General features: G+C 40.0%; 1 protein-coding gene across 3 annotated transcripts in view; it reads left to right on the top strand.

The window, feature by feature from the left end:
• LOC137171353 (WD repeat-containing protein 7) overlaps nucleotides 1–13,830 on the top strand; it is a 110,582-nt gene that overhangs the window by 47,358 nt on the left and 49,394 nt on the right. For all 3 annotated transcript variants that reach the window (XM_067575324.1, XM_067575325.1, XM_067575323.1), the window contains one exon: nucleotides 7,649–7,762. In XM_067575324.1, the coding sequence (XP_067431425.1) occupies nucleotides 7,649–7,762 (114 nt within the window). The remainder of the gene's footprint in view (nucleotides 1–7,648; nucleotides 7,763–13,830) is intronic.

The raw sequence follows: 13,830 nt of genomic DNA, 5'->3' as shown, positions 1-13,830 counted from the left end.
CACAGTCCTCATTTTGTGCATCAGGTGAAGCTAATATGAGGCTTCGACAGTCTGAGTAAGACAATCAAGTGGGTCTCTTCCACAGTTTATCTTTTAAGTACACAATTCCAGCTTGTTACTATTTCTTGTGGCTCAGAATGGAAACACTGTCTACGGAAGCACAAAGAGATTTTTATACCAAAAACACTTTAACTTCACTTGATTTGTCTAACTCAGTCTGCCTCATATTATCTCCAGCTAAACCTTAGAATGCATTTTTGCACAGAGCGAGAACAGGATTTTGTCCCCATGACACAAAGAAATAGCTTTAGTAAGGTAAGATAAACCTTTAAATGCACATGTGCATGTCAGTATTGTATTAGGACCGAACGAAAAAAATACAAACCTGTGTTTTAACATTTTCTACATAACATCCAATAGTTTAACATGCTAACTGTAGGTGTTATTATCAAGCATATTAGCATGTAAACATTAGCAAGTAGCTGAAAGCTAAGTTTGTTTGACTTCATTCATTCAGTTTTACAGTGTATTCATGTTAGCTGGCTTCTGTTTGGAAGCAGGGCTTATTTTGTGTGTTTTGCCTTAATCAGTAGTGAGTGATGCACCATCCCACAACATAATTTCCAGTTGACACAGGAGGGGTGGTATTGGTTGCCAGGAGCAGTTTACATAATGTTTGATCATATTGATTTAACAAAAATGGCAATGTTTAGGTGTTGCCATTTTTGTGACCATTTTTCTGTCACTATTTTTCATGGATGTAGTCAAACAGGTAGCTATGTATAAGATGATGTTCCCTTTTTTAATCCCACCTACAAAGCTCTGATTGGTTTATTGTTTTTTTTTTTTTAACTGAGCCCAACCTAAGACCTCCTTGAACAAATCTATCTATCTATCTATCTATCTATCTATCTATCTATCTATCTATCTATCTATCTATCTATCTATCTATCTATCTATCTATCTATCTATCTATCTATCTCTCTCTCTCTCTATCTCTCTATCTCTCTATCTCTCTATCTCTCTCTCTATCTCTCTCTCTATCTATCTCTCTATCTCTCTATCTCTCTATCTATCTATCTCTCTATCTCTCTATCTATCTCTCTATCTCTTTCTGTATTTTCTGTCTGTCTCTCTGTCTGCTTCCCAGTATATTCCCTGGTCTCTCTCTCTCTCTCTCTCTCTGTCTATAGTTAGACCTGCTGATGGGAAGAAAGGTGAATCTCCACCTTCTTTTACTAGAAACAGCCTTCTAAAATGCTGTGAGTGTGTGTGTGTGTTCAGGAGTCGCCCTGTGGTTGCTCAGGATGCTGGGGGGTTTCTCAGGGGAACAGTTGCCATAGAAACGGGGACCGGTCAGTGTTGTGTTACCACAGCAGTACCGCAGGCGGGGGAGGTGGGGGAGTGATGGACCGGTGACCTCAGGGGACGAGGGAGGATGGCGGGGGGAGGGAACAGAGAGAGAGAGAGATAGAGCGAGGTTAAAGGGTCATTGAATTTGATCTGTGTGCAGCACAGCAGGACTGGAACAGACAGAAAGATGACTCCTGCTGGTCCTGGAAATCCTGGAATAATATGGGGACATCAGGGAATGTGTTGAATCCTCTGGAGAAGTCCTTTGAACCTGAACCTGTGCTTGGATCTGTCTGTTGTTAAACACCGTCTATCCACATATGTTGAAATCAAAATCCAACCTATTTCCTTCCTTCCTATAAAACAGGGTGTGTCTACATTTTCTGGTCTAGGATTCTGTGTTTTGGTCCCAAATTCTCCTGACCCCCTCCCAGCACTAGTGGCAGTAACAAGGCTCAGAGGTTTGGATTTGATGTCAAAAATGTTGCTTCTGTCTCACTAAGTACTGTGGCTGCAGTACACTGTGCTGAAGTGTCCATACGTTTAATCCATGTTGATCATGAGAGATATATAGTAGTTTATAAGTTCACAACATATGCACAACAGGAAATTTGTGTGATTTTAACCACAGCATGTGGAGATTCCACTTCACCGAGCACCCCAGAGAAAAGTCGAGTCATATTGGGTGACCTTGTAGCACAACACCATGTCTACACGGGAGGTGTAGCGTGAGCAGCAGCAGCAGCAACTTTGGTCCTCCGTCTGTGTCTATACAGGATGCCTTCAGGCACATCGTTGAGTAGGTCACCTCCGTTTTGGCGGTGCTCAGAGCCAAATTACTGTAGTTATGATGGTAAAACATAGGAAAATTAGACTTGAAGAGTTAAAATACGTTTTGGGTCGTGTTTAGGCCTGTATAACATGAGCTGTTATGCAGGCAGTGTAGACAGCTGTGTTGTTTAAAATTGAAGTGCATCAGTTCTGTCAAACGCATGTGAAGTGACTGAAAAATGCATCTAAAATGCCACAATAGTTAAAATGCAATGCAACACAACACTGCAAAGTCCATGGTTCAATTACAGCAGGGGACTTCTGTTGCACGCCATACCCCTCTCTCTCCCCATGTTTCCTGTCTCTCTCTAATGTGTGACTGTCAAATAAAACGCCACAGAGATAATCCTCAAAAAACTTACATTATGGACAGTTTTATATAACACTAAAACAATGAAAATACACCTTAGTCTCAAAGAGTAAAACGTCACATTAGTGCAGTGGTTTCTAAATTGGGGGCCCAGTGAAGGCTGAATAAATACCACAGATTCACACTTTAGAGAAATAACTGCAAAGTAAATGTTAAACAGACTAGCTATTTTAAAAAGGTGTGAATGGAGGGCTAAAACTGAGAGAAAAGGTGTTTATAAAATGTGCATGGACATGGTCTAAATGTGTGGACCTGGTTTGAGTCCTGCAGCAGCATCTTAAAGAAATCTTAGCACTTTTCAAAGAGACCTTTTGAATGGTTTTTTTGTTTGTTTAGTGTGTGAGCTGTTTGGGAGAAATTCAATTCTGTCAGAGTGGACCTCACTCTGCTCCCTGTATTTATTTGTTGGTGTGTCACTCTTTTCAGTCTGCACAGAGTTTAAGTGAGTTAAGTGAGTCCTCCAGCTGTCTGGAGGAAGATGGGGAGAGATGAAAACATGAGCAGAGAACGAATGAAGGTAGAAGAGATCTGTTTGAGTTCAATATTAAAACTTCCATATCAAAGTCAGTCGCAGCTTTTTGGTTTTTCAGTGTAAAATAAACATAACATTGTCATAATATACTGTACTGTACAACACGTGTCACACACTCCACATGGGATGAGTGTAACATAAGTGGAGTGACTGGTCTTATTTGACACTGTTGCCACATCTAATAGTCCTTTTGAGCATCTCTCTCTCTCTCTCAACTCCTCCTCTTCAGCACCGGAGTGGTTGGCGTTGGAGGGGAATACACCTGTATTTATCCATTAGCTTTTAGTGGAGAGGAAATGTCACCGAGGCAGTGACAGAGCCTCACTGTCGCAGCATGGGGCCGCCCAGACAACACACAGACACACACACACACACACACAAACAGCAGTGGCCATGGCTGACCTTTCAGCTCTCCTGGAAGTGTTTAAAAGGTTTTAACACAAAGGAAACAGGGTGAGCTGGAGTTGTTAACCGGCACTCAGAGGGAGAGAGGGATATATAGAAACTGTCCACACCAACTCCATCATCACTGCTGTGTGTCTAATTATCTGTTTTTCACCTTAAAGGAACAGTTCAACGTTTTGGAAAATGCGTGTATTCACTTTCTTTAGAATGAGATAAGAGGATCGATACCGCTGGAGTCAGGACGTGGTTAGCCTAGCTTAGCGTAAAAACTGGAAGCAGGAGGAAACAGCTAGCCTGACTGTCCAAAGTTAAAAAAATACGCCTACCAACTTCTCTAAAGCTCACCAATCAGTCAACACAGCACAATTTCTTTGCAAACAGCCAGGTGCAGCGATCATCTCTGGCGGCCCCCGCTAGCCATACAAGCTGCACAGAAGTACGAACAAACAATTAAACATGAGCGTGAAGCTTTAATCTTTGGGGTGGAAGACTTCCGGAGCTGCAGGAGGGAGAGGGAGCGGTGGAAGCCCAGGAGAGAGTGTGCAAGCCTGGGCGGGGAAGAAGAGTCAACCTCAACACACTCATATTCCCACACACTTGATTAAACAAAGCCTCTATCATTGTTCTCACTCAAACACACATGAACACACACAGTTTTAAGGGTCAAACTGTGTGTGTTTGTGTGTGTGTGAGGCAGCTGTTTCTTTGATCACTCAACAGCAGTCACCATTTCCTTTCACTCTCTTCTGCTTTTAGTTGACCTCGATCGTCCAGTCCTGTCTGTTTTTTTTCCCCTCATCAACCTGCTGCTGCTCAAGCTTCACCTCCTCTTCCTCACCTTTTTTCTTTTTAACATCTGTCCCTTCATCACCTCTGCTCCTCTTCCTCTTCTTGTCCTTTTTATTCGCTGCCTCCTCTTCACCTTTCCTGCTCTTTCTCCTTCTTCTCTTCCTCCTATTCACTATTCTTGCTTTGTATTCACCAGTTTTATTTTTTTTCTTTGTTTTTTATTCTTTTTTTCCTCTCTCCTTTTCATCTTTCCTACCCCTTCCCCCCTTCCTTTCCTCTTTTTATTTCCTTCCCTCCCTCTTTGCTGGGTGGATGGAGGTGAAGTTGAGGTGGAAAATTGATTATAAATAAAAATGTAATAGAAATAGCAGACATTAAATAGGTAGGAGGTTTTCCTGCTTGCTTAGAAAAATAAGAAAATACGGGATAAATATCTAAAATGCGTGTGTCTAAATGGTGAAAATCTAAACAAGAATAACTGGAAAATAATACAAGAATAAATAATACAAATGCTAAAAAGAAAACTGGCCCACATCATCTTATATAAAAAACATGAAATAAAAATGGCCCGTCCATCATGATATCAATCTTTAATCAATTCTTATCAATTCTTAAATTTACTGAGCAAAAAAGCACTGAAAAGAAACAAATTCCTAAAATGAAGAAGAAGTGGGAAGGAAGTGTGTGTTTTAAGCAGAGGAGGAGAGAGCAACAGAAAAAGGAGAGGAGGAGGAGGAGGAAGGAGGAGGAGGAGGAGGTCCTGGAGGTTAACAAGGCATGCTGGGAGCTATGTGTCATGGCTGACATGACAAGCTTGACCTTGGAGCAGGGCAGAACGCCTCCTTCCCCTCCCCCTCCTCCACTCCACCCTGTCATCCACCCCTTTTCCACCGAGCTCCATCTCTTCCTTTCCTTCCTCGGCTCCTGTATCTCTTACTCATTCCCCCTCGAGCGGGACAGTTGAGTTATAGATTATAGGCCTGGCCAGTGTCTTTAAGTAGGCAGGTGTAAAGTAAGGGAGTGGAGGGATGGGAGTGTAGCTCGTGCAACTCTCATGCAGGAAACCAGAGCCAGCGTTCTGTCACACACCTGCAATTAATGTTTTTCTTTGTTTGTTTGTTTTTTTTAACCCTAACCACAGTCTTTTCTTAACCTTAACCAAGTGTTTAGTTGCCTAACCATACCTTAACCATAGTTTATTTGCAACTATTATTGTAGAATGAAAGAATGTAATTAATGGAAACATTTAACCTAATCCAGGTTAATATCAACATTCTTGTCAGAATGGCTAATTTCGAGATCTAAGACCTGCATTCACGTCCTGTTAGGTTTCCGTCCTTGTTGATTTGGCGACACCTGCTATTACCATGGTAACAGCAAATGTAGATTAATGTTATTTAACACTGTTTTGTTGAACAGCAACAGAAACTGGTATATCTGTTTACAGTGCAGCAAAACAAACTTAACTGCAATCTGCTGCACATAGTGTAACAGTATGTCACAGTAAAGTTTGTTACCTTGCTGAGGAGTTGCAGGTGTGCAGCCTGCAGCTCTTTGTCTCACAGCTCACAGTAGCTGCTGCTTCTTGTTTCATTACTCCCTCACAAAAATTTAAAATGATCCACTGATGGAAAAAAAAAAAAATGCCGAAAATGCCTTGTTTTGTTTTTTTGGACACATTTTGTTTGTTCCTGTGTGGCTGCTTTACAATAAAAGCCGCCCTGTTCAGCCAGTTGAATGCTTTCAATGTGAATCCGCTGCTGCAGGATGTTCCGTTTGCTTTAGCAGTAACTTAATTCAGCCCTCGCACTGGTTAAAGCGAGGAAACAGTGAGGCTGACATAAATAAGATAAAATTACATGCATACATGTTTTTCCTGTGAATCCTTTGTGCTCAAGTAGTATCTGAATCCATCATGGGAATGGCATACACTGCATATAGAGGGATAATTACTGGATTTACATACATTAAAGTGCTGTTGCAGAAAGAATGCTCACCTTAAATAGTATCACATGATGGCATGTATAAACCATGTTTTGTTTGTACATGTATAGATGGTAGATTATCATTTTGATACCATGTAGCTGTTACTTTGCAGTTCTTTGTGATCCTCTGCATTGTCATTCTGCTATTGGTACTTCTGTATATATGACATTTAGCCTATTGCATGTCTGTCCTTCCTAACTTATGATTTTGGACTGGACAAATAGAGCTGACATGACAAGATACAGACTGGGTGAACACAGTGACATCTGGAATGCATCTGTAGTACAATTGATTTTTCTTTCATATTCTGTTGTTTTGCTTCGGCACTAAACACTGTTGTGTTTCATGTAAACTAAAACTGAACGTAGAGAGAGAGAGAGAGATAGAGAGAGAGAGAGAGAGAGAGAGAGAGAGAGCTCTGTTTATGCAGAAACATCAGTTGGGCTTTTCATCCAATCAAAGCGTATCATCAATTATGTTTTAATTAAGTCCAATTAAGTTTTTATCAACATAACGTATGAGACGGATAATCAACAACCTGGCTGTGTATCAGCCCTCTGTCAGTGTGTGTGAGTGAGTGAGTGAGTGTGTGAAAGAGAGAGAAAGAGAAAATAGAGAGAGAGAGTGATAGAGAGCAGTGCAGAGTCATTATGTTGAGCTGTCAGCAGTGTGTGTGAACAGGTTAATTGGAACATGAAGCACAATGTTAACCGGGATTAATCAATGTAATTACACAGTGTAATTACATTTTTTTTTTATTGGCTACCCTTATGAACTCATGTGATGTTTGTATTATTATTGCTATCTTTGTGGATTTTTTATCCAAATTATATTATTTTCCTTTTTTTGTTGTTTTTGTTTGAGCTTTTTTGGGCTGCTTGTTGTTTTCCTGCACAGAGAAAGACTGTAATAAGGGAGCATGGGAGTGTGTGCACGCATGAGTGTAATTCATTAATTAGGCTGTTTTCCCAGAGATTAGCCCAGCATCGGCTCTGTTACCTTTAGTTGCTTCATTCATTAGCACAGCATCATTCATTAGCCTGGCTGCTAATGAAAAGCCACTCTTAATTGGCAATGGAGAGATAAGGGCTAAATGAAAACACTAAATATAGAGAGGGCAGCTGTGCATGTGTGTGTGTGTATTTCCATTAATTCTCCAGATAACAAGGAGGCCCAATAAACCTTTATTAGCTACTTAACCGGGGCAGTTAGCCTGATAATCAGGATCAACGCAAAAACCTGGTGTGATGAGCTAATAACACACACACACTATAACATGATTACCGCTAATCCTGGTGCTCGGCGTGTTTCCTGTGACAATACAGGCTGATATTTAATATTAACTAAAATATTTGTCTCTCTCTCTCTCTCTCTCTCCTTAGCCGGGACGACCACTGAACCCTCCCCTCCAGCCCCTCCCCCTCCTGAGGCTCAGCCAATAGAAACCAAGGCTCCTGAGGAGGAAATAGACGTCACGGATGACGACATCACTGCAGGTAGGGACAAAAATACAATATTAAAAAAAGCCTCATTAAATTGTTGGATTTTTTTGTTAAGACTTAGCAGGTGCAACTTTTTTGTACTGGAATTTCGACTTTCGAACACATTTTTCTTAATTATTCCTATAAATAATAATGTCAGACCCCATATATGAATTGGTACAACTGGGTCTAGTCTTGATGAGTAATTGTCATTATAGGAAGGTCAGCATAGTGATGTACATCACACAAGTTGGGATAGATGGCGAGTTATTGTTGGTCAAGGTCCAACATTTAGTCTGTCATGTCTCTCAGCCAAGTCATGGAAGCAATATATGACTGTATGATCACCTAACCTGCCACAGTGATCAAATATCATGTCTGATTCCAACATCGATGACAACACACTGGCATTTACCAAAGAAACTAACTGCCTGCTCGGCTGCAACACAGGTACCCACACAGAGACTCTCTCAAAGGGGCTTAAGTTGAGGTCAAACGTTTACACACACTTGTAAGGGCCATTAAGTCAAGGTAGTTTGGGGATTTCAACCATTTTTGGAACTGTTCTCTTTCTGTGACTGAATGATTGGGAAATCTCTACTTATTGTACAGTAAATAAATGTACATACCTGATTATATTCTGTGCAGCACTTTGGTCAACGTTGTTTTTAAATGTGCTCTATAAATATATGTGACTTGGCTTGACTTTATTTATACATTTACTGTGGATCTTATGGAAATCTGATGGGTTAAAATATGCATAGAAATCCACAGAATATCAAAGAAATATAATAGAAATTCAAAAATATATAAATGAATAAATAAACAAATAAATAAATATCTTATGAGATTGCCTCTTGACTTCCCATCAGTGGTAGTGATTTACTGGTATCTTATCTACGCTGGTTATAAATAGGACGTGCTTGACTGCACACATTAGATTGAGCCACTAATATCACAATGGAAAGGTCCAAAGAGCTCAGTACAGCACATAATAGATTTACACAAATCAGGAATGTCACTTGGGGCCAATCTCAAAGCAACTTTAAGTCCCAAGATCATCAGTGCAAACAATTGTGTATATAATGTGGAAACTTGAAGCCTCCAGTGGACGTGTACTAAGAATGGACTTTTCGGGAAATAAGGAGACATTTTGTGTCCATCAGAAAACTTCAGAAATGAAATATATTTATGCATTTACAGATTCTGGAATTTTTAATGAGGGAGAAGGAGCAGATGTCATTTTAAGGATTTTAACAAGATAATTGGACTTGTTTGTGGAAGAAACATGTATTTTATATACATCTTAAAACATGTCTTTATGGGATCTTTAAGCTTTTTAGAATGACCTTCCCAACGTCTTCATCTCAAATATGTAGACTGCCTTGAAAAAAAACAAAGCAAATTTGGTTGAACCAAATTCTGCCACGGTGAGTGGTCAAAGATTCAAACAAAACTCTGCCAGAAGCTCATTAATGGCTGCAAAAAGCAGCTGATTGAAATAAACACAGCTGAGGGACGTGCAACCAAATACTGGCTGTGCTCTATGCATCATTTTCACCCATTACATTTTGATATATTTTCAGAAGCCACACAAGGAATTATTTACAGAAACCACATCTTTGATTTTTTTTGTGTGATAAAGGAAGACATTCTGTCATTCTGTTACAAAAAAACTACAGAAATAATTGTAGTCCCTCCCTTCCCTACTCCTGCTGGAAGGGAGGGTCCTACCAGAGGATGTACTTGCTCTTTAAGGGTATTCCTGCTATAAAATGAAGGGATTATTTTCCCCAGTGACCTGTGGAGCCTCATCTGGTTTGATATAAAAAATATTAAAGACTCATTTATCATTTATGTGCTGATGAATTCAGGTGTTTTGCTCTGGTGACTATGAATGTAGGTTTAGCATAGTGTGTGTGCGTGTGTGTTGTGTGTGTGTGTGGGGGGTTTCTTTTTGATGCCACACAGCCCACGTGTAATGCCAATGTACTGTGACCTGCATGGTGTTAAAAGCAGTTTGGTGTTTAGTGTGCACACATGCTCCCTTTCTCATACACACACACACAGTCTCTCTCTCTCTCTCTCTTTCTCTCTCTATCTATCTCTTACACACACATACACTCACACAGAAAGGTGAGAAGCACTTCTCCCCAGGAAACGACTGACACCTGCAGCACAGGTAGAAACCACACACACACACACACACACACACACACTTTTCCAGTCCATTTATCTTTTGTCACATTTCCTCGGATGCTTAGTTGTGACAGACCGACTGGTTGATCAGCCTGGTGAATCTTCTCTAGTAGCTTGTGACTCCACTCACACCAAAAGCCTTTTTTTTAAAGGACCAGTGTGCAGGATTTAGTGACATCTAGTGGGGAGGTTGCAGATTGCAACCAACTGAACACCCCTCCCCCTCCCCTGCAAAGCGTGAAGGAGAAACTACGGTGGCCGCGAAACTTGCGAAAAACGCCATAGGCCCTCTCTAGAGCCAGTGTTTGGTTTGTCTGTTCTGGGCTACTGTAGAAACATGGCCTGTTGAAGAGGACCTGCTCGCTGTGTAGATATAAAAGACTCATTCTAAGGTAATAAAAACACAATGATTCTTATTTTCAGGTCATTATACACTAATTAAATCATACTTATGAATATTATATTCCATTTCTGCCATGTCTGTTCTGCTAGATGTCACTAAATTCTACACACTGCACCTTTAAGTTGTACATTTACAACAGAATAAAATGACCAAAATTATTATATCCTTAAAAAATGGCTCTACGAGTCTCTTACTGTGACTTCCACCCACACAGCGTCCTTCCTTCCTCCTCCCTTCACCCCTCTCTCAGACCAGTCAATATCTCAGACGTGTCTGACAATTTATCATTTCTCACAGCTCATTTTTCTCCTATTGACAGCAGTGCTTTTTTTCATTCCGTCTCTGCAGTATTAAATCTGTTAGCAGACGCCTCAAACACAGCAGAGTCTGAATCTTATCTACTGTGGAGGAAAAAACGCATTGAGTTTAAAAACTTCTGCTCTCCCTCTTCGTTTCACTTCCTTCTCTCCTCTCGCTATTGTGTGAACTCCTTCTGTTCAATCCATTAAAAAAAATGAGAATGTATTGTAGTGGAAAACATTTCTGTTTGTATCTCAATTTGTAGACGAAGAAACATTATTTCAATCAGAGATGTGTTAACAACAAAGTCAGAACTTTCAACAATTATTTTCTTAATCAATTAAATCTATAATTAGTTGTTTTTTTTTTGATTAAACAAATAATAGTTTAGCTTATAAAATGCAAGAAGATGGTGAAAAATGTCTTGTTTTGTCTGACCAACAGTCCAAACCCAAAGACATTCAGTTTACAGTGATATAAAACAGAGAAAAGCAGCAAATCTTCACACCAGAGAAGCTGGAGCCAGAGAATATTTGACAAATTGATTGATAATTGGCTTAAAAGATTAATAAATAAAATCAAAATAGTATCATCACCACACAGGATTTCTCCAAGGCATTGAAACAGTCAACACTGCCTCATGCAACATTTAACTAAAGTAAGAATTACTGAGACAAAAAGTTGATTGATTAGTTGATCAACAGAAAGTTAATATACAGTTTTCATAATCAGTGAATCATTTGAAGTCATTTATCAAGAAAAAAAGTGAAACATTCTCTGGTTGCAGCTTCTCAAATATGAGGCTTTGCTGCTTGTTTGTGTTTTGTGTCACTAAATGAAATATCCTTGGATTGTGGACTGAGTCACAAGAGGTAATTTGAGGATGTCACCTTGGGCTCTGGGAATTTGTGATGGACATTTTTTTAAAAATCTTTTCTGATCAACAAATGAAACAAATCAAAAGAGAAACAAAAGACACAGAGAGACAGACTGAGATGCTGTCAGAGAGGCAGTCGAGCTCATCAGATAATCACATTACAGCTCAGTTAAAGGATAGTTTCAGACTTTTTCAAGCGTATATTAATACAACACTTGTGTTATATGTACATGGAAGGAGTTGCTGGTTGCTGTAATTGTTCTACTCTCTATAGAAAAAAAGAGAAAGGGTAAGGGAAGGAGAGGAAAACCATAAAATGAGGAGGGAAGGAAGAGGAGGGAAAAACATAACAGGATTGGACTGGAGAAAGGTGGAGGGGAAGAAAAGAGAGGAAAGAGGAGAAGAGAAGAAAGGGGGGGGGGGGGGGGGCAAGGAGAAGAGAAGAGGGAAAGAGGAGAGGAATCAAAAGAGGAGACAAAGGAAAAAAGAGATGTCAACATCCATACATTCACTTGGCTTCAGGCTGTTACCACAGCGATAGACCCATCACCTTAGTCTACTGTCTCCCCTCATCTCTCTCTCTCTCAAACACACACACACACAGAGTTCAGGATGTGCAGGTGACAACAGTTGTTGCTCGGTGCCACAGCTGCAAAACCTCCCAGACCAGAGCTCTCTCTCTCAAACACACACACACACACACAATCACAAACCTGTGTGTGTGTGTGCTGTAATTATGTCCCAACAGTGTCAGGGGATGTCATTAGGATCCATAGCACCCTCCTCCTACATACACACACATCTCTCTGTTTCTCTTTCTCTCTCTCTTTTTCACTCACACGCACACACTCTTACTTTAGTTCATTGGATCTCTATTGGCATGACATTTGACGGAAACACAACACAACACAAAGAAAGTAAAGTAAATAATACATACGGTGAATAAATGTAAAACACTACTGATGTATAGTGCATTGAATAAAAACAAACTGATAAGTAAAGTGAGAAATACTCAGAATCAGACAAACAATATAGAGTAATTCAGTGTATTACAGTTTACAGACATGATTTATGATGAGTGGGAGTGTAACAATACAAAAAACCCTCCAGTATGTTTTCGGTACAGCAGGTAAAACAACATTTTTGTCATTTATTATGGAAAAATATAAATATTCAGTGGTAACTCATTGTTGGCATATGGTCAATAAGATAAGGACGATAAGAACAACAAACACAAATGTCAGTATGCCTGCACACTTCATCGGAAGTGTTTACCACTTTCTCACACTGGAATGCGTCCATTTCTGTAACCGCGGCAATTTCTGTAACTTTCTAAAGTGCCACTTAGTGATCAGCCAGATGTGTGGAGGTAAGAAAGTAAGCAGGATTTGAACTTGAACTCTCTTATTTCATTGTTTACACAGCTATTTCGCATGTGTACAACCAAGTGCAACACTATAAATGTTTTCCAGGAAAGACTGACTGAAAATGTGCTCTCTTATCCCCGTATTTAAATGAAAGCTATAAACACTTTTCGTCATACAAACTTTTCTAGTATAACCCAGTCCTGATGATATATCATTGTAACAAAAGTCAAGACTTCTGGTATTTTCAAGTTTTATACAGTAATGTAGCTCTCTGTAGCCCTGGAGGTCCATCCATCCAGGGCAGTGGAAGATTCCTGAGTGACTGCAGTTTTGTCTTGTTTATCCCGGGCAGGAACAACTGGTGATCACTGTCTGTACTTGTGAAATACTAGCGCTGAAACAAATAAACGATTAATGTATCAACAGCAAATTAACAGATTTTTTTTATAATCAATCGCTTAAGTCATTTATAAAGTAAAAATCTCAAACATTTTCTGATCCAAGCTTCCCAAATGCAAGAATTTCTGGCTTCTCTATTTTATAATATTGTCTGTCGAATATCTTTCGATTCTTTGGATTTGTTTGTATTTTGTGTGTTTTGGACTGTTGTTCAGGCAAAAACATCAGTCACTGCAGTGTACTTTAATACAAAATATCTGCAGCCGCATTGAAACCTGATCATATTGGTGTGAGACAGTAATGTGGTCCTACACTAGAGGGAAGACTGCCTCCACAAACTGAGAGAGCATCTCATCTCTGCCTGTGATGGAGGGGGGTGACCCTAGGGAGGTCAAAGGTCCCTGCTGGACACAGCCTCATCACCCCCTCTCTCACACACAGAAATATACACACACGCCCATTTTCTCTGTGCTGGCAGGCATTTTGTCTCCTTCAGGAGTCCTGCAGACGTCATCAGCTGATGCATTTTAGCCAACAA

The sequence above is a fragment of the Thunnus thynnus genome, chromosome 19 (genome assembly GCF_963924715.1).
Source record: "Thunnus thynnus chromosome 19, fThuThy2.1, whole genome shotgun sequence".
In the NCBI taxonomy this organism is placed as follows: domain Eukaryota; kingdom Metazoa; phylum Chordata; class Actinopteri; order Scombriformes; family Scombridae; genus Thunnus; species Thunnus thynnus.
Note: the sequence above shows the minus strand (reverse complement) of the source record. Positions and strands in the feature narration are given on the sequence as shown.